The sequence below is a fragment of the Ambystoma mexicanum genome, chromosome 7p, assembly GCF_040938575.1.
Source record: "Ambystoma mexicanum isolate Mex_15411 chromosome 7p, UKY_AmexF1_1, whole genome shotgun sequence".
NCBI lineage: Eukaryota > Metazoa > Chordata > Amphibia > Caudata > Ambystomatidae > Ambystoma > Ambystoma mexicanum.
In genome coordinates, this window is record NC_090939.1 from 572,986,708 (window position 1) to 573,007,133 (window position 20,426).

The 20,426-nt window shown below is 45.9% G+C and overlaps 1 protein-coding gene across 1 annotated transcript in view; it reads right to left on the reverse strand.

Annotated features, from left to right (window-relative positions):
• TMEM131 (transmembrane protein 131) overlaps positions 1-20,426 on the reverse strand; it is a 2,512,175-nt gene that overhangs the window by 1,110,690 nt on the left and 1,381,059 nt on the right. Inside the window, exon 23 of the mRNA XM_069636582.1 lies at positions 11,583-11,721. Coding sequence (XP_069492683.1) covers positions 11,583-11,721 — 139 coding nt within the window. The remainder of the gene's footprint in view (positions 1-11,582; positions 11,722-20,426) is intronic.

A 20,426-nucleotide genomic window follows, 5' to 3' on the forward strand; every position in this document is an offset into this window, starting at 1 on the left:
AACACTTGCGGAATGACAGGGACTGGGGGAAACGCATACACTATTAGGACGGACCACTCCACTACGAACGCATCCCCTAAGGCTCCTCTTGGAGGAAATTCCCGCGAGCAGAATCTTTCGCACTTCGGGTTGACACTGGTGGGGTCCCCCAAAGGGAGAAGATCTCCAAGAGAACTTCCTGAGCCAGCTCCCACTCGTGAGAGACCGAGCTCTGCCTGCTCAGAGTGTCTGCCACCGCGTTTTCGTCTCCGGCCAGATGAACTGCCGAGATCGGAATTTCCTGCTGGATGGCCCAGAACCAGAGCTGCATCGTCTCTCTGCACAGTGGGAGTGACCTTGCCCCCCCTTTCTGTTGAGGTAGTGCATTGCCACTGTATTGTCCATCATGATCAGGAAAGTTTTCCCCGCACAGACGGCAGAAAAGCCTTCAGGGCTAGCCTGACAGCCCGCAACTCTAACAGATTGATGTGGAGTCTGGACTCCGACGGAGATCAACGACCGCTGACTGTCAACTCGTTGGCATGAGCTCCCCATCCCGTGAGGGATGCGTCCGTCACGATCGTCACCACCGGCCAGGGTAGCCAAAATGTCGCTCCCCTCATCAGATTGCCTTCGTCGGGCCACCACAAAAGATACTGGGCAACCGATGGCGGCACCTGAACGGGATCAGACATCCTGCCGGAGGACTGCGTCCACTGCATCTTGAGAGCCCACCGCAGAGATCTCATCCACAGCCTGGCCTCTCCTCTAGCACCAGTAGAATGCAGGATGCCATGAGGCCGAGCAACCTCAAGAACGTGAATGGCGGGAGACTCTGCGCACGTTGAAACTTGTTCACCATCAGCAGAATGTGATGAGCCCTCACCTGGGGAGGCGAACACTGCCCCAGGGATGTGTCGAGCACTGCTCCACTGAATAGGTGTCAAATGAGACTTCTTTAAGTTGAGGGAGAAGCCCAGCTTGGGAAGGGAGTGGCAGGTGACGGACAGATGATCCAGGGCTTGCACATGAGAGCGCGCCCTATTCAACCAATCGTCCCGGTAGGGGTAGACGTGAATCCCCCCCTTTCCCGAGATAGGCTGCCACCACCACCATTAGCTTGGTAAAGACTCTCGGGGCAGAGGTCAATCCGAATGGCAGGACCCGAAACTGAAAGTGTGAGTCACCAACGGCAAACCTCAGGTACTTCCTGTGCTTGGGATGAATCGGCACATGAAAGTAAGCATCCTTGAGGTCGAGAGACACAAACCCATCCTGAAGTTGAAGGGCCTAGAGGACTTGAGAAAGACTAACCATCTTGAACTTGTCCTTCCTGAGGAGCTTGTTCAAACCACGCAAGTCCATGATGGGTCTCAAACCCCCGTTGTTTTTCGGGATCAAAAAATATGGGGAATACGATCCCTTGTTCCTCTCCGCTACAGGCACCAGTTCTATGGGGCCTTTCTCCAGCAGGGACAGGATTTCCTGCGCAAGGAGCGGATCCGGACTCTTCAAAGAGAGCTTCCCCGGTGGATTATCGTGAGGCCTACGCCAGAAAGGAAGACAGTAGCCATGGGCTATGATCTCCAGAACCCACACATCTGAAGTAATGGCACGCCATTCTACCAGATGCTGCGCCAGCCTTCCCCCAACCGGCGAACCATGGGACATGGACTCCTGACTGAGCGGAGGCGGTTACGGCAGTGCCTGAGGGCAAAGAGGCAACTGCCGGCACCTCGAGTACCTTGTTTTCCACCATTGGTACTCCTACGTTGGCCCCTTTGAATGGCAGCTCCCCACGATCTACCAAAGGAAGAGTAGTAGCGAAAGGAACCTCACCTCCATTGCTGTCCCGTAGGAGGAAAATGCAGAGGTTGACGTACTGCAGCGCTCAACGACTTTCCTGCAGCTTTGGAGGTCTGCAGCCTCTCAAGGCTCTCGTCAGCCTTGCTGCCAAAAAGATGGACACCATCAAAGGGCATGTTGAGAAGCCGGGATTGTACATCAGGAGCGAACCCCGACTTCCGCAATCAAGCAAACCTGCGCATCAGGGTGCTCGCCGCAATGGACCGGCTGACAAAGTTTGCCACGTCCAGACCCGACGTTACGATTCACACATGGCATCCTGGCCATCCTGAACGAGGGCAAGAAAACCATCCCATTCCTCCCCTTCGGGAATATGTTCAGCCGTCAAAGAGACAATTGCACAGAGTGTGAGTGAATCTTGCCAAGGCACAAACTGAGTTGGCTGCCTTTAAAGCCATACCCCCAGATGAAAATACTTTCTTCGCCCAACCATCAAAGCGCTTGTCGTCCCTATCCGGAGGGATGATAGGGTACGCCACCTACTTTGCTGGGGCCGTAGCCGCCTGCTCCACCAAACTCTCCTGAGTGGGGTGTGTAGACAAGTAGCATGGGTCGCCACTAACTGGACGATATTTTTTCGGTAGCGACTTATTCACTGCCTGGAGACTCTCCGGAGCAGTCAAAGCTGCCACCACCCTTCTTTGTAAAGCCATATGAAATCGCAGCACCGGGTCAGTGGGTGGACCTTATTCCAAAATATCTGTCAGGTCATCCTGCAGAAAATCCACAGGTGGAGCAGACCTTCCTAAGTACTCAGTCACCCTCGACATGAGACGCCTGTACGAGGACTCAGCATGTGTACCAGGCTCAGTCCTGCCAAACTCAACCAGACAACAGGTCGTCAGGAACCTCAGGAGGTACAAACCCCTCCTCATCTGACCCTTTTTCCACCTCTGAAAAGTAATCCAAAGGCTGGAATAAATCTCTAGATGAGGGAACAGAAAAAGGCTCAAATACAGGCCTCACCGATTTACAGAGAGCCTTCCTCAGAGTTTCCAACATCATCCGGGGCACCTCTGGCAAATTCTCCTCAAAAGGCGTCGAGGTGGTCGATGGAATAAGCGTCGACGTCGAGCGAGGCGCCGATGACTGACAACCACTTCGAGGCCGGAGCCCCAAGCGTGTCCTTCGACGGCCTCGGCGCCGATGGTGTCAACATCTTCCTCGGAGCCGGAGCCTCGAGAGAGTCCCTCGACGGACATGACGCTGACGGCATTGATGCCTTCTTAGAAGGCCTCACAGGCTCCGATGGTCTCGAGGGCGTCGAGGACCGGGATCTAGCACGGCTATGGCGATGGCGATCCACCTTGTCCGATCGGGACCTCTACGGCTCCCGATGATCGCACCGACCGCCCGAGCCCAAAGGCGTGCGAGCGGTGGCCCTAGCTCGTTCCTTGCCAGCTTCTCTCGAAGGCGCGAACGGAACGGTGCCCTGCGATTCGAAAATCGCCATCATCTCCTTGCGGAATGCGTACCATTCCGCCTGCGATGAATTCTTGTTGGGACAAGCTACCCGCCGTCTGGCGGAGTCCTCTGACGAGGACGGGGAAAGGGACCGGTGACAAACAAGCATGTGAAAAACAAGCATCCTCAAAGACAACAGTTTTAGATTGTGTATAGGTATCATAGGCGTTTGCCAAGCACTGGTATCATTTGCCCAGCAGCCTAGGTGTTCACACCATTTTGCAGCAGTTGTCTTATCATGGTCAAATATCACCGTTCACGCAGTGCATGCCAAATGCCTATCCCATGGCTACACAAAAGCCAAATTTGTTGACTTTATCAATGCTCGTTTGTAGTGATTTCATGCAGTACATATTACTCTTCCGTGTTATTGTGGGTTCATGGAGAATATATATAATTTTTCCATGTTCAAGTGCATTCGAAGATGGAAAGCTTATCATTTATCCATTTCAAGTGTGCTTTATAGGAGGAGAAATGCGACCAGAGTGTGGTTCGGAAGGTTGGCAAGAGTACATCCCACCCTGTTTTGGAAGGTCGACAACACTTATTCTGAGCGTGGTGTGGAAGCCCAGCAGCAGGTACATTTCTTTCTGGTTCTTTAGCTTAATAGGAGTCACTGTTCCTTCTGAAAATGATGTTCCATAATCGGTTTGTAAAATCTACGCCATCCTGCGGGTCTAAACCTGTAGCAGTTTGCCCCTCCTGCACACCCCACGTGACGGCCCTGTGCCTGGCACTGGCAGCTACTTCTGGCTGAGCCAGGAATTCTGTGCAGCAGCAGCAGCAGCAGCAGACAGTGGCAGTGCACTGTCTGTGCAAAACAAGAGATTCATGGGGGGTGGGGGCAACATATGCCATTATACCCCCCGCCAGTTAAAATTGTGGGGGGATTTGTCCCCCCTATCCTCCCATGTCCTACGCCCATGCCCACCTCTTCAAGGAATTTCTCTGCTTAAACCCCTAGGCCATCACATCGCCCCGTGCGCCACCAGACTTTCTATATGCCACCCGCTCCTCTCATCCCCGGTACAGCTGTACCCCCCCTCTGTGCCCCTCTGTATTCCACCAACCTCTGTACATCTGTTCTGTTACCTCGGAGAAGGGCTCTGTTATGCATCTGTACTGTTGTATACCTCTGTAAATCGCACCGTTATGTATCTGTATTGATGTATACATCTGTGAAACTCTATGTTGCGTCTCGAAGCTAGGTCTACACTCAATAAATACCATAATAATAAAAGGATACTGATTCAGCAGGGAATAGGTGTACACTATGCTATTGGCATGGAGTTTGCAGAAAGGCATGTCCGGGTTGCAGGACACTCTTTCAGAGATACAATCGCCATAAGCCAGGGTTTCTACACACTTGACAGATGGCAATTCTTCACACATCTGATAACCTTACTCATGGTGTACTAGCGAGAGCCTATTGGTTGCAAATGTGACATCAGTGAGAGCAAAATAAACACCCTTGAGTTCTAGTCTTCCATTTGGCAAACTACAATATTTTTACACACCCCCTCTTGCTCATTCTCGACTTTATGGTTATCTCGTTCACCAACCACGTGGACGATACCCAGATCCTCCTTACACTGACCGGAAACTACAACACCGACTCCAGGACTCCCACCGACATCTACAACACCATCCAGGCATGGATGGCAGCAAATGGACTACGCCTGAACTCTGACAAGAGTGAGCTGCTTCAGGTAGGTTCTAATGAAACAATCAAGAACCTCGACCCACTGTTCAGCCACTTCATCATTGACGGCATCAGAATCCCAATTGCCAACTCAGTAAAAACACTGGGAGTTTACCTGGACTCTAACCTAACAATGACCAGGCAAGTCAATGCCATCGCCTCCACGGCGGCCTACCACGCCAAACTCATGACCGCAGCCAGACCATTGCTCTGAGAGGATAACTGCATCACCATTGCAAGAGCTATTACAGGATCGAGACTGGATTACTGTAATGCCCTCTTCCTAGGTACATCTACAAAAAACATGGCAAGGCTGCAAGTCATTCAAAACAGTGCCTTGCGCGCAGCCATCTGCATCCCAAAAAGGGAACACATCACGGCCACCAGGAAACAGGCACACTGGCTCCCAGTTAAAGAGAGAGTTATCTTTAAAGCCCTTGCTCTCACACATAAGTGTATCCACCAAACTGCCACCCTTACCTCTCAGAAAGAATTCACCCCATCTCCTCCACAAGACTGACTAGAACACCCTATTCAAACATGCTCACAGTACCTAAAATCAAAAGAGCCAGAGCAGGAGGCGCCAGTTTCCCTTACCTAGCAGCTCTGCAGTGGAACGCCCTACCACCAGCCTTTTGTGGAGAAAAACCACAACTGGCATTCCGCAAAGCAGTGAAAACACTGCTTTTCTCAAACAGACCACACCCCAGCAAGGTCAAAATCTACTCCTGCAAGACTAGAACGCGCCAATGTAATAATAATAATTTGGCACTTATATAGCGCTACTTACCCTCAGGTATCTGAGCGCTGCTTATTATTACCCACGGTGTGCGGTGCTCATTTATTGACCTCGGAAGGATGAAAGGCTGAGTTTGGCCCCGCCGGGATTCGAACCTGTGTTAGCAGACTCTGCACGGATGTCAAAGCGAGCGCTCTACTCGCTGTGCCACTTGACCGGCTTGTATGTATGTTATACAACTGTATGTAATGTATTTGTGACCCACGTGCAAATGTTTTTCTATCTGTAACTAAGCTACTCACAAGTAACAGCGCCGCGATGCACAAAGGCTGTATGTGAACTATACAAATGTAAAACTAAATAAATAACCAATCCTCTACTTCTTATTTTGGATTCTACTCTTAATAGCAGGCTTGGGAACACAGAAAGGACCAGAGTCATCTCAGCTCTTTATATAGTCTTTACCGCACAGTAGGATTACGGAGCCATCATTTTGCTACACTGCAAATTGTTATATAACCTTCTTTTACAACATAGCTAGGCATGAGCACTGCCAACTAGTTCTATGCTGAAAGGCACACTTCAGTTACAGTTTTACTCTCAGCACAGCCATACTTCATTTCTCAAATACAAAACGTAAATTATAGTGACAGCCATATTTAAAGTGACATTTCAATGCACATCATCTTAAAAGTGTTAAGCCAATTTTACTCAGTCTCATCAGTAAGAAATAAAAACAAAAACAACTGACAGATGCTTAAATCATTTGGTATTGCTAAATTTTCTGAAACCAAAAGTAGACACAAGGGTATCATTTTTCTTCAAGCATGACTAACACTGCTCTAAGAGCCTAGTATTAGAGTTTTCCAAATTGTGGAAAACATATCACACAGAATCTTTAAAAAAATTGTATTTTCCCCAAAAAGAAAAACACTATTGCCTTACAACACTATTTTAAAGAAATCAATATGTAAATAAAACACCACTTTAAAGCTAGACGGCAGACAAATTGCCAGGTATGCAACATAATGTAGGCTTGTTCTAGTAGAACTACACACATCCAGCGGTTGTCCTTGACCTCTCAAAAAAGGTATAGAGGTTATGAATCTACGTAATAAATACAATGCTAAGGTGCATAATGTACCCCCTCTGAGAAACCTGGGGCTATTTTCACTCCTACTCCCCCTTGATCCTCTTCGCAGGTGGCCAGAGAAAGGCCATTGCTTTTGGATCCTATCCCTGGGGGTGGGTGGAGAAGCAAGGGAGAATCACCTGGGTAGCGGGCCCTTGGGGCTTGGGAGTGGGGTGCCCACAGGTGAGACATGGTATTCCCCTTTCCCTATTAACGACCAACCTAGCCCTCCCCCGACCTTTACAAAACAGCTCCTCTCATTTTCTAACATTTGACATCTGACAATACTAAGACGAGGAAGAGGCGACTAAGAGTAATGAACACTAAAACTTAATTTCACCACTGTGGTACTTGCACGAAGAAGATGCCTGCAGAGTGTTTTGAAAGTCAGGCAAGTCCCTTTAACTATGGTCATGCACGCCCAATTGGAAATCCACACCTGCAACCTGTCAAGTGATTGCTGGTGTATAAATGGAGACCCATGGAACAGCAGTGAGAGCAACAGGGAGGCCTGAATGAAAGTGAGCAGCAGGGGACCCTTATCGTGAGGAGGCAGCTGTGGTGGGACCTGAGAGTAAGCCAGGATGCCTGCCGATGTCCCAGACAACCAGGGGATTCAAAGGCAAGTCAAGCTGTTAGGCTGCTACAGGTGTGGGAGCCTCTGTTGTCCAGGAGAAACAGCCGGAGCTGCGAGCAAGGCAGAAGGGAGAGAGGACGCTGTCTGCATTAGTGGAGGAGAGCAGAGCTGCCGGCGGGTGATCTGAAGCACTTTGAATGAGAGTGGGGCTCACAGAGACCATCCCACTCACCAGTGAAGCAGACTAGAAGCTGCATAGCCGCCGGAGGAGGAACGCCAAGGACTGATGAGTATAAAGAGCTGTCACTCAAAGCCGGGGGCGCTCTTAGGGGCTACACATGAACCCGAGCGTGCCGTATAACATATTTACTCCCGAACTGAATGAAAACTTGCAATTGTGTTGAATTATACATACTGAACTACGAAGTGGATGATAGCTAAAAGGGAAAGTGGCCTTTTTTAAAGCAACCTATGGAAAAGAACACCAGTGTGAAAGACTACAACAGAAAGGTGGGGAATACATAAGATCCCCTCCAAGGGAACATTTATGAATTGATACAGTGCGGCAAGGCCAAAGACTGGCAAGAGGTGTGTGACACATAATGGCAAAGCCAAGAGGCTAACCAGGAGAAGCCAGTAGAGGGTGAACCTGCACATAAAGCCACAAGGTCAACTAAAAGAAGGTGAATTCAGACACAGGGACAAATAAAGAAGAACCTGTGTGGGCTGAAGAGCCTAGGATTCCTGTTTGCGGAACTATGATGGGTGGACCGTGTGGTCTGAAAACTGTACCTAGATCAGGGAGCCCTGAATGGTGAAAACCAAAGACAATGTGAAATATACGAAGGAGCACTGTAAGTTAGCTAGTGAGGTAAACCAGAATTAGGGCCAAGTTGGCCTGGAGTTGTGTTGAACTTAGAAAAACCGAAACCAATATCAATTACTATGTTGAAGTCTTGCCGAAGGGAACCCTGAGATTTGATGAACTTCAAATGCTGTCTTAAGGAGGGAGTCTCAAGACCCTCTTCTTTTGAAATGTGTTGCTTGGAACTTGGTGAAGGGAAACCCCTGAGGATTGTGTGTAAGTGCTTTGAACTTGAGAAAGGTAATGTTGAGACTTTTGTGGAACTTTCTTGAACTTGGGGAAGGGGAGCTTAAAGGGAAGCTGAGAGCTGAACGAAGCTCAGAACTTTGTGTTGATCACCATTTATTTGATTATTGACATCCCTACATGTTGTTTAGCTTTAGTTGTGAGGGCAAGGATAGGTTTTGGACACAGGCAGACTTAAGTTGAACTCTGACTCAGACTTTCCTTAGTTTTATTCAGGTAGGGAAATCCCACCTTTGCATAGGGCAGGTTAGGCCAGGTTAGGCCTTTTACCATCCTGACATTTACTTTAATAAATCATTTTGTTTAAAACTTAGAATCGGTTGTCTATGTCTTGCTTCATGATGCATTCACACAACGTAGCTGAAAGCCAGAATTCTCCTCCTCTCTGATGGGGTTTATGTCTAATGGTGGCCAGGCATGCAAACCACTTGTCTGACCCAAGAATTAACCAATATGAACTTCGATTTAGAAATGCATTCAAGGAGATTTGCAGAGCATAAGCTGCATCAGAGGAAAAACCTAGTCTACTTACTGGCATCAAAAAATTACCCACTACAGTTGCTGTGCTGTACTTCTTTCTTCTCGCAACAGCAGGGTTTCGAAATAAAGATTCAGTGAGCAGGAGCTAAAACCAGCTTGTGGGTATCAGGCATCACCTGGTAGACAGGAGCTACCACTGGAGACCCAGGAGTGAGTACAAAGCACACTGTGTAATTTAACTTGCACATGAGATGCACACTGCCCATTTTGTATGATCCATTATATTAAATGTGTCCTAATTCTTCTATATTTACATTCGCAAACACCCAAAGTTAATGTCACATACGCATGTTTGTAAGGCAACAGGTGGCCTGGCGAGGCAAAAGTAGCTTCTGGTAACTGTTGGTTTTAAGCTAACCAGGCTCTCCTAGAGTAGAAGCAGGAGCTAAATAGCTGCCAGCAATTGCAAACCCAGAACAGCATAAGGTGACAATTACTAATTGAATTAAATCAATCACTTTGGGAAATTGTTGCTATTGTGCTATATGTGTCAGTCACTACCAAGAGACTAAGGGCTAGGGCACTGGAGAACCTACAGTCTCACGTTACTGACACTGGAGTTGGTAAACTGAGTATCCTCCCGGGCATCCAGAAAATCCTGAGCCTTGTGTTAGCACAACTTCCTGGCCAGGTTGCAGGCCGCCGCCCTCCCTATCAAAAGTAGCACCCCTGAGAATGTAGGTCGATGAGACAGCAGAAAAAGTCATGTACACGCGCAAAACCTGAATTAGGAGGTACACATATGGCCAGAATTGTTGACATTTGTGAGAGTCAAGAAGCTGGGCAACATGATGACCATGTGGTACTATGACACAGCAGGGTATCCTCACTCCCAAATGGCAGAAAGCCCGTGTATAGCTTTGGCCCACGGAGCCAAGGGCTGGCCAATAGACTTCCAAAGATTAGTGGTTTCACCTGGTTTGAGGGCGGAAGTTGGAAGCACCGCCAAATTTGGATATATGAATGTTAGGAGCCCTCAGGTGACCCAAAGTTTGCGCCTATTGCCACAATCACACGGGGAGCACAGCCTTGAGTGCCATGAGAGTTGAGAGGGATTAGCAGTGTTGAGAAAGAGGAGGCTAGGTGAAGCGTAAAGATAGCGGAGGCAAAGAGGAGACAGTAAAGCAAGTGAGAGGTGGAGAAAGGATAGTGGGAAACACCAGGAGGAAGGAAAGAGCGGAGGAAGGAATCAAGTCAGAAAAGGAAAAGGAGTGTAAAGATGGAAAAGACAGAGCAAAGGAAGAATGAAAACACACCTGGATAGGGAAAGAGAATAGGAAAGAGAAAGGATGGTGTTAGAGGGAAAGAACAGTGCCGTAGGGAGGATGACAGAAGTGAAGGCAGAGAAACAAAAACACTTGGAGGAAGGCAGAAGGTCAAGATAAAGAATGTAATGGCAATATGTAAAGCACAGAGTGAAGGAGGTTGGGGTAGAGAGAGTAGGAGAGTGCGAAAAAGACAATACCTTCAAGGAAGGAGAAGAGAAAAGAAGGAATGACAAGAAGGTGAGATCAGAAAGACAACTTCGAGGGGGGAAAGGAGAAAGGTTAAACAAAAGGAAGCAGGCATATCCAAGACTAAAATACAAAGGGGGCGTTTGGCACATGGGCTGGCTCGTGGGTGGTGGAGACAGTCTTGGTGGAAGAACAAAAAAAACCACTTCTCCGCCAGGAGCAGATGCCAGCCCAGCACTAAACCTCGACATAACAGCTGAAAGCCATGAATCAGGGTAGGGGTGGGCTCAAATCTTCTAGTACCATGGAGTCCATACATTCTAAAGGAGATTGATGCTGACCTTCCTGCCAGGTGACCCAGGGGCACCAGGGTGGTGGTGCCTGGTAGCTGCACATACAGCAAGACTGAGGCAACATTGCAATTGAGATGTCAGCCAAAAAAGTCCACAAGTAGCCACGAAAAAAAACATGCTGGAGAACTTTAAAGCAAAGGAAGTAACTAAAAACACAGGCAGATACTTCCCAGACAGATGGGGTAGGGCTTTTGTCCTTTAGAAACTCTGCCTCACTGTGTGTTAATCCTGAACTGGACCACTGTTTTATTTAGACAACTTTACTGCAAAGGTATTATGTGTACGTTGGCCTTTACACCCAATTCCCCACCATAACTGTTGTAACACAAAGAAAAAGCAAGACTAGCAGTTATCTGTCTTGAGTGATCAGTGGATCCCATATCTACTACATATACCAGTAAGCCATGCTACTCGTTTGTCCACTACTCAAGCTCTCACAAAGACTAGTCCCACACATTGGTGTTGCAGGATAACATAGTTAGTATAACTTCTAGACCCCACTAATCGGTGTTAGCCCTATACAAGATAATATTTTCTGCCAAAAGTTCATACACTTATTTCTTACTTCTCAGCTCTTCACACAGACTTTCCACGACTCCTAATTTGAATAAAACAGTCACCTCAACAACACTTTAATGCAAATACATATCAACGGTAGAACTTACTGATGAGCTGTTGATGTTTGTGAGAGGGAACTGCATGTGACGGGATGAATTGAATATGGATGGCCAGGCGAGTTCTGCTGTGATTTCGGATAATACGCCCTTTTGGAGGTCTGTGTCCACTTCAAAGACAGCATTAAGTCTGGAAAGGTAACTAACATTAAGTGCACTGCAAAAACAACTGCCAGATCAAAATGCAATTGTTTGTTATGTTAAGCAGATGAATAGTATCAAAATATATAAAAGGAAAACCTTTGACAGTTTGATATTTGAACAGCACTATTTATTTTGAGGATTGAACGTTACTGAAGTCTCAACTCCAGGTACTTTTACTTTAGAGTTACTAACAACAGATCTGCTATAAATTAAAACTAACGCTAGACACAAAGAAAGTAAAAATGCAAAGAAAATGAATTGCTTTGATTAATATATTCCTTTAAAATGTTTCAACATGTATGATAATCAATGCAAACTCACTTCTTGATAAAACGCCATACAAGTTCTACTAAACAGCAAAAATAAGAGGTGTTATCTCTGTAATGGTGGGACCTGAAAATGTACACTACGACATCTAGTAGCAATTTGCGTTGATTAAATTGATGTGTCTGGAATGCTGGAGAACCATCCTCCATGATGGCCACCTGGTTACCAACCACTACTGCTGCCAGCTTGCATCACTGTTACTGCCTGCAATATATTTCCACATGCCTTTCTAAGAAAGCTGATCGCTGGGGTTGGCTACTGCTGCTCCTATCCATCTTCACCTGGATTATTGCGACTCCTTGAATTGGACTATACAGGGAAAGTCACCATCAGGGCAGCTAGAGTGTGGAGTCGGTTATGGTCAAGCCCTATGCGACAGAAATCAGTGTGCCCATCCATAGCGAGCCATTGAGTGAGGCGCCTCCAGTCTGATTGTCACATGTCAGAGCATTATTGGCAACATCTCTCAAGAGCTGCGACAAAATCCCTGAGGTCTGCCCTATGCCATACGAGCCACGAAGTAGACTAGGAGTGCATATCTTGAGTCAAAAGTGCCTATTGATGCTCCAAAGAGGAGGTGAATGAAGCATGGGCAGCTCTTGTCACAAGACATCAGTGGCAAGATGGGCGCTGCTGCGAGTTTGTGGGATGCTTTAAGGAGAAAAAAATTCAGTGACTCAACTGTAAATCTACAATGTCATTTCCGGAAGCCACCAGCAATACAGAAAACGGCCAACTCCAGATTAGTACCAGCTTGAGCAGAGATGCAGTTTCCCCACAACCATAGACAGTTGTAATGCATGAAGCAAAACAACTGCAGCTCTTATAGAAAAGTAAGCTATATAACAAACACACTGAGTACTCAATGAAAGCGGAATTGTATAAAGTAGTCAATATTTAGGGATAGTTCAAATAGTGTGAAGAATGTCATTAGGGGGGAGTCTTCTATTTTGGAGGCAAAGCTTACAACTAAGCTCTAGGAGAAGAGTCATCAAACTCCTACAGGATTACTAGCAGTCAACAAGTAAGAATGTTGAACACGCAAAGAGCAGTTAACATACATACAGAACATTTTAATTAAAAAAAAAAAAAAATGAGTTTGAAACTGCTGAGGGACAGCAGAAAAGGCCAGAATTACATAAGGAAGAGAAGCTGCCAAGGTACTGGAAGAAATATTTACCCCAGATGATATTTCATGAGAAGATCACAGTACTAGGAAGCAAAAGTTAAGGTGATTTTACTTGGTGAATTTGGAGTAAGAAAAAAAAATGAAAAAGGGGGAGCAAATACCAAGACAAGAAGGTTGCTAAAAGTTTCATGCCTGTCGTTTCTAGGAGCCAGGTAAGAAGAAAGTCAGGTTGCTCTGTATCATTTTGACCCTTTCCCTCCATCTTCAGGGTCTCGATGTGCACCAATGGCACTGGCTAAGTAACTCTGCAAAGTCTTTACAGCTCAATGGGAATTCATTTCCTTGAGCCTGCAAAAGCTCCCTTCCTAAAGTATATTGAGGAAAAGCTTTTACCTGTAGAGTGTTGTGATCAACAGAACACAAAAAATGAAATATGTTTCAAATGGAAAATGTACCTGTACCATTTACCTGTAATGTTCTTTCTATGGATTCTTCTCCCACAGGTTCCTCATCTTGACAGATCTCCTCCAACATCAGCTACTTTCGGAAAATCTTGACGTGGGGCGTATTACGGTTCAATGATATCCCTCTGGTTCCTGCATGTCCCTACTCCAGCATCGACAAAGTGCACTACACCCGCAACCACAGTTCCCTACCTTTTCCCCCTTGCTCAGCAGTAAGGAAGGGATCGTAATGAGAATCCATAGAAAGAAGATTACTGTTAAGTAATTTTACCTTCAATGGATTGCATTCTCCTACAGATTCCTCAACTTCAAAGACTCTCAAAGCTGTAACCGAATGCAGAGGAGGGATGTAAGCTTTCAACCAAAAAGCTCTGCAATACCTCTCTGCCAAGGCAGGCATCCATGCTCCTAGCCAGGTGCACACTATAATGTTTTGAAAAGGTATGCAGAGACGGGCATGTGGCGGCTTGGCAGATGTCTCTCGCTGGCACTCCCCTTAGTCTCGGGAGGATAGCTCAGCGGCAACGTGCTCCCCTTGGAAGCAAGATGACACGGAGCAACACAGGTTTGATCCCCGGGTCCGCGCTTAGAAAACTCTGGGTATTAAGCGCGCTATAAATAACCTATCATATCATAGCTCAAAGGGGAAGGGGAAGCCACCTCTGACATACCAGGAATTTGTCGGAGACCCGACAGAGACTTCTTTGAATCCTCTCGTAGCACTCTGCTATGTAAAGGTCGATCCAACCTGATCTTGCTTGCTTTGTCATCACATGACCCAATCTTCAACGCGGAAATGCATTAAACAGCTGGTTGTTCCTGCAAGAGGACAATGTCTTTGTACGAAGCTACAATCCCCTGCCCCTCCTAAGGTAAACCTGGCTGCTCTGTCCATGCTACCCCCATCCTCAGGCGGTACATCCTTATCCTAAGAGTGGAGTTTATGTACTGCCTCAGATATGGTTTTTATGAAGTCTTGTTGGGACTTTAGTAAAACTATCTTAACACCATCTTTCCAAACTGAATGTAGCGACTGTAGCCTCTTCCCCTAGAGGAAAAGCTAAAATATTGTTTTGCAGGTTGCTGCACAGCTAACCTGAGCAACTTTGCAGCTAGTTTGAAATCCTTGAATTTCTTAAAGGATTCATCGGCTTTCGGGCTGAACAGGTGCTCACCATCGAAAGCGACGTCCAGCAGATTAGCCTAGACATTCAGTGAAAAATTCCAAGCTGTGAAGACAGGCCGACCTACTCAGCACAGTGGATGACCCCATTGCACGCCCAAAGCAAACTGGGGTGTTCAGGCCCGACTGCAGAGCTTGGCAAGCCACCCCATTGTCGTCGTCAATGATCTGCAGGAAACCATCTCACTAGCTGGGATGTGATCTGCTGTCTCTGCTATGGTTCTCCACAGTCCATTGGAGTATTTAGTGAATGCACCTGATGCATTGGCTGTCTTCAAAGCCATGCTGCCGAGGCAAAGGTCTTTTTAGCTAGGGCATCAGTCTTCATAGATTTCCTATCTGTAGCCAGATTAGTGGTGGAAGTGGCTGGCCAGGAGCTTACTGTAGCGGCTTGCACTACAAGGCCTTCTGGCGTGTGGTGGGGAGACGGGAAATCCCACTCAAGTCGGGTTGTCTTTTTTGTAAGGTCACAGTCACAATGTGGAAATGGGGTGGCTGTATTAAAAGGTAATGCCCTCTTGTTTGTGGACCCTTATAAAGGATGTCCATAAGGTCGTAGGCCGATAGGGGCTTTATTTGAGCGCCCAGACCCAAGGCCTAAACTACTCTCTCCCACAGTCCTTCAGGACTGTGGATTTGGGTGACTGTAAGGAGCAGCTTGTTGGGTGTCTAGATCAGGAGATTTATCCAATCAACTGGCATTGTCAAGCCCTACAGCCAGGGCAATCAAATCCCTTAGTCAGTAAAATAGTAGTCTTCCTATTGACACTCCATAGGCTCTAGGCAAAAAGGCACCCATCCCCATCATCAAAAATTGACCGCATTGTGTCGAAGAATGTCGAACGCGAGTCGGGGATAAAGGAACAATCTGCTGTCGATGGCATCGTTCCCACCAGGCCTAACGGTGCCGTAACTCAGGGTCTTTCGGCACTATGGTCTGTTTCTTGGAAGTCATGGTTGAGCACGAGGGCGTAGGACCAGACATGGCTTACTTGGCACCAGAACCTCTAGGCGCAACTGGTGCTGTGGAAGCCTGCAGCATTGAGACCGTAGTCTTACCTGCTGCAGCTGTCTTAACATATGGAGCATTTTCTTCTCGAAAGCCTCCCATATTTCCTTTGAGGTGCCCAGATTTGGGCAGACCTTACAGCGTTCCTCCGACGAATTGGAGTCATCGTTGCGTCGATGGCACCTCTTTTTCTTATGGGAGGATGAGAAGGATGAATGGCTTCGGGAGTGCAAACATTTCTTTGATTTTTTACAATGTTGCTCCCCATTTTCGAGGTCAAACAAGCTGGGGATTTTGACAGAAGCCGCCCAAGCGCTAATTTAAGCCGATCACTCCCTCAGCAATTTGGGATTCATTTGTTGGCATGAACAGCACTCAACATCGTGATCTTTTCCGAGACACCACATGCAGATGCCATATGGGTCGGTGATTGACATCTTGGAGTTCCAGTCTAGACAACTCTTGAACCCGGAAACTATAGGATAAGACACATTGACTCAAGTCAATGGAAAGTAGATTGTTGAATTTAAATTTTCTCTCACGAGGGCTGAGCATGCAGAAAAAATTTACCAAGATACAGGGAAGTAGTGACATAGTATATATGGCGGCCGACATCACGTCCAGAACCAACAAGTTGCATGGTTGAGTAAAGAGTTGCGGCGGTCGAGTCGTACTACGCCCCCTCTGGAAAATGTTTCCAAGCAGCTGATGCTGGAATGGATATCTATCTAATGAGGAATCTGCAGGAGAATGTAATCATTTCTAACACAGGTAATTCAATGCTGCAACACGCTTTCTGTAATTTAGGTCCAACTTTCAAAGTAACTTTCTTTAAAGAACTGCAAGAATGGAGCCTCTCAGGATATTGCCTGCAACTTAATTATACGTATAGCCGATGTGATGGCCACTAAAGACAAAGTCTACAAACTCAAAAGCCTGATTGAAACCAAGTACAGAGGATTAAAAGGGACCGCCATTAGAAAATAAAGAACCAAAGTTGGCACTCTAAAAGGGGTTGGAGGAAGCATATTTACCAGCCCCTTGAGAAATTAGGCTACCAACAGGAATGGAAAAAAATAACCTTGCTCAAGCCTTCTTTTAAACAGAGAAAGAGGTCAGAAACCCTCTAACTGTGCCCACCTGCAGGCCCTGTTTGGCCAAAGACAACAAACTCTGTGGCCACAGAGGTGGGAACATCAGGACTGCACCTCTCTCCATACACCATGCCACATATCCTCTCCATCTGCATGGAAACAGACCTGGTAGAAGGCCAGAGCGCAACCAGCAACACTCAACACCTCATACATTAAGTGCCAGCCATGATGCCTCAGCCTCTCAAGAGGCACACATGGAGATTGAGAGGCTCAGTGTTCGGGTTAAGCACCAAACCTTGCGACTGGTTCAAGAGCTCCGGGTCTCTGAGAAAGCTGGCAAGGTGGGTCCCCACTTGAGATCCAGGATTGCTCAGACGAACTGGCACTTCAGCGCAGGAGCCGTGTGCGGCTTCTGAAAATTCAGGGAGAAGCACAAGCAGTGAGCAAGTGTCGTCAAGAAGCCTCAATACCTGCTTGTCCAAACATATGAAGACAAAGAATCATTCCCCCTGAGGTGAGCCCCTACTACTGCCATTGGCTTGGTGAAGACCTTGGGTGTGGCGGTCAAGCCAAAGGGAAGCACTATGAACTTGTAATGAAAACCCCAAATGAAGAACCTCAGGAAACACCTATGCTTGTGGTGAACCAGCACATGGAAATAGGCGTCCTGCAGGCCCAATGACAACAACCAGTTGTGAATTTGCAGAGCCTGGACAATCATCCATAAAGTCACCATCAGGACCGTGATCAAGCCCCTGGGGTCTAGGATGGAACGAAGACCTCCCCCTTCTTTTTTTTTTTTTTACATCTTTATTTCCAATTTTCAAACAAATACAACAAGAAAGGATAAAAGCATTATAGATGATCACATGAAGTATTTTCCAAAATAATTAATTAAAAATGAGCATCAAATAAGAAATACAATGAGAGTAAACAAATCAATAAGAAATAATCATTAAACAAAGATACTCGCATAGTAAAATGACCCAAAATCCATAAAACAACCACAGATAAAACAAACTAATAGACAACCAAACAAAAAAAAACAAAAAGAAAAACAACAAACAATCCACACCAAACAAACAAACCATCAACCAAATACACTCATAACTCACTTCCATCATCTTGTGTTATATCACCATACAAATCAGTAAAAGGTTTCCACAAAAACCAATATTCTTTTTCTTTACCCTGCTTCTTGGATAGAATCAATTCATATTCAGACAACATAATCAGATCATTAATCCAGTCCTCTATATTTTGATTTTTTCTAGACTTCCATACTTTCATGATTTGTTTCACTTCCACTACTAACACCTTATCTATCCAACACCCATATAAACGGGTTGTCAAACAACAACCTCTCTTTGCCAACAATAAAACCTGAAAGGGCCCTATCAGAAAGGATATCGACAAAGTAACGTTTAATCTATCCAGCACCTCTGACCAAAAAGTAGACACTCTCGAGCAATTCCATAACATGTGAATCAGTGTCCCCTTTTCACAGCCACACCCCCAGCAAACATCCTCTGCACTTAATCCCAAACTAAACATTCGCACTGGAGTCCAATATAACCTCCCCAAAACTTTCTGACTCACAAGACGCAATGTGAGATCCATCTTACTACTATGACCAATCTGCCATATATATTTCCAAACACCATCACTGATTGTGAAACCCAAATCCATTTCCCATTTCTGCTTCAATGTGTCCCAGGACTGTAATACTGAATCATCTATACGAATGAGTTTTAGATACGTGGAGACATTATGCGGTAACAGGTGGAAAATAGTCCAACCTACCGGTTCTTTTTTCAACTGCAAACCCATCATATCAAACATTCGGGTCAGGCAACATTCAAGATCCCTATATCGTTCCACTTCCCGACCACTTAAATGAAATTCACCTTGAAGTTCCTCAAAGGATTTTAAGACCCCCATCTCGCAATAAATCTCCCAATGTCAACACTCCTTTTGAGATCCAACTCCCCAAATACAAAGGTTTATTATTTATCTGTATCGTTGAATTATGCCAAATCGAAGAAATATGATATAATAATATATTATCCTCAAAGTTAAGCACCCACCACGACATCAAGTCCTTAGATACTTTAATGGTCGGAATCTTAGCAGAACTCCTAGGCAGCATTTTCATTGAGAAAATACTTTCCAACTTCAAAGGTTTTAAGGCATGTCTTTCAATTGTCAACCAAAGCAGTTCCTCCATAGTCTCCATCATCAGATACTGGGCAGCCTTCTTCAAAACAAATCCTTTATAATATTTGTCCAAATCAGGATATCCAAAACCTCCATCCTTAGTATATCTCTGTAAAATATATTTTGGAATTCTAGCAGCCATCTTCTCACCCCAAAGAAAATCCTTAAACACTCGATCAATATCTTTAAGCAATTTTTTCAAAAAAAACAAAGGGATTGACTGTATGACATACAAAATCTTAGGCAAAAGAGACATTTTAATAGTATTAATCTTTGCCCAGCTCCCCAAGTCTAACCTAGACCATTTCCTAGTATCTCTCCTAAGTGCATCCAATAATTTAGTCACATTAAACTGAACCAATTTCCGCACATCCTTAATCAGGAAAATTCCCAAGTATTTTACACAATCCTCAGACCATCTACAATTCCAACCCACAAAATCTTCCCTTCTGACTTCGGTTGAGAGCGGAAAGACTTCCGTTTTGTCCCAATTAATTTTATATCCAGAAAACATACCAACTCTCTCAAGGATTTCCTTAAGAACCATACTCCCCTTGTCAGGATCAGAAAGTATCACCACCATATCATCTGCATAAGAAAGAGTTTTAATTTCTTTCGTTCCAAACTGCAGACCACAAATTCTCTGATCATTACGTATTAATGCCAACAAAGGTTCTAGAGCAATATTAAATAAAAAAGGCGATAAAGGACATCCTTGCCGTGTACCTCTACCAAGAGTGAATATATTTGACATTTCCCTATTGACCCAAACACGTGCTTTAGCAGAAGCATGAAGATTCCGAACTATTCCCCTGAACCGAAAACCCATTCTTTCCATAGCGAAATCCAGAAAATCCCAGTTCACTCTATCAAATGCTTTTGGGCACAAGAAAGTAGCAGGAATAGCTGCTTGTTACTCTCTCCTGGGCTCGGACCTCCTCCACTGCTCCTTTTGCCAGAAGGGACCTCAACTCTTCCCAAAGCTCAGAGTCCCAAGTAGGGAGAGTTGATGGTTTGTTTGGGGCCTGCTTAGAAAAGACAAGCAGAAATCTCTTATCGACCAGCTGGTTTATCCAGGTATCTGAGGTGATCTCCCAACATCTGCTGATACTCTCCCGCCGGTGTAGCGTGGAGGGAGAACTAAAGAGGTTTTGAGGAAGGTAGTGTCATGACCAGGTGCATGGTGCGCTTCCGCCATTTCTTTTGGTCCCGTTATGCCATTTTCGGAAAGGCATCATTGACGGTCTAGTTGCCACAGCACTTCCATC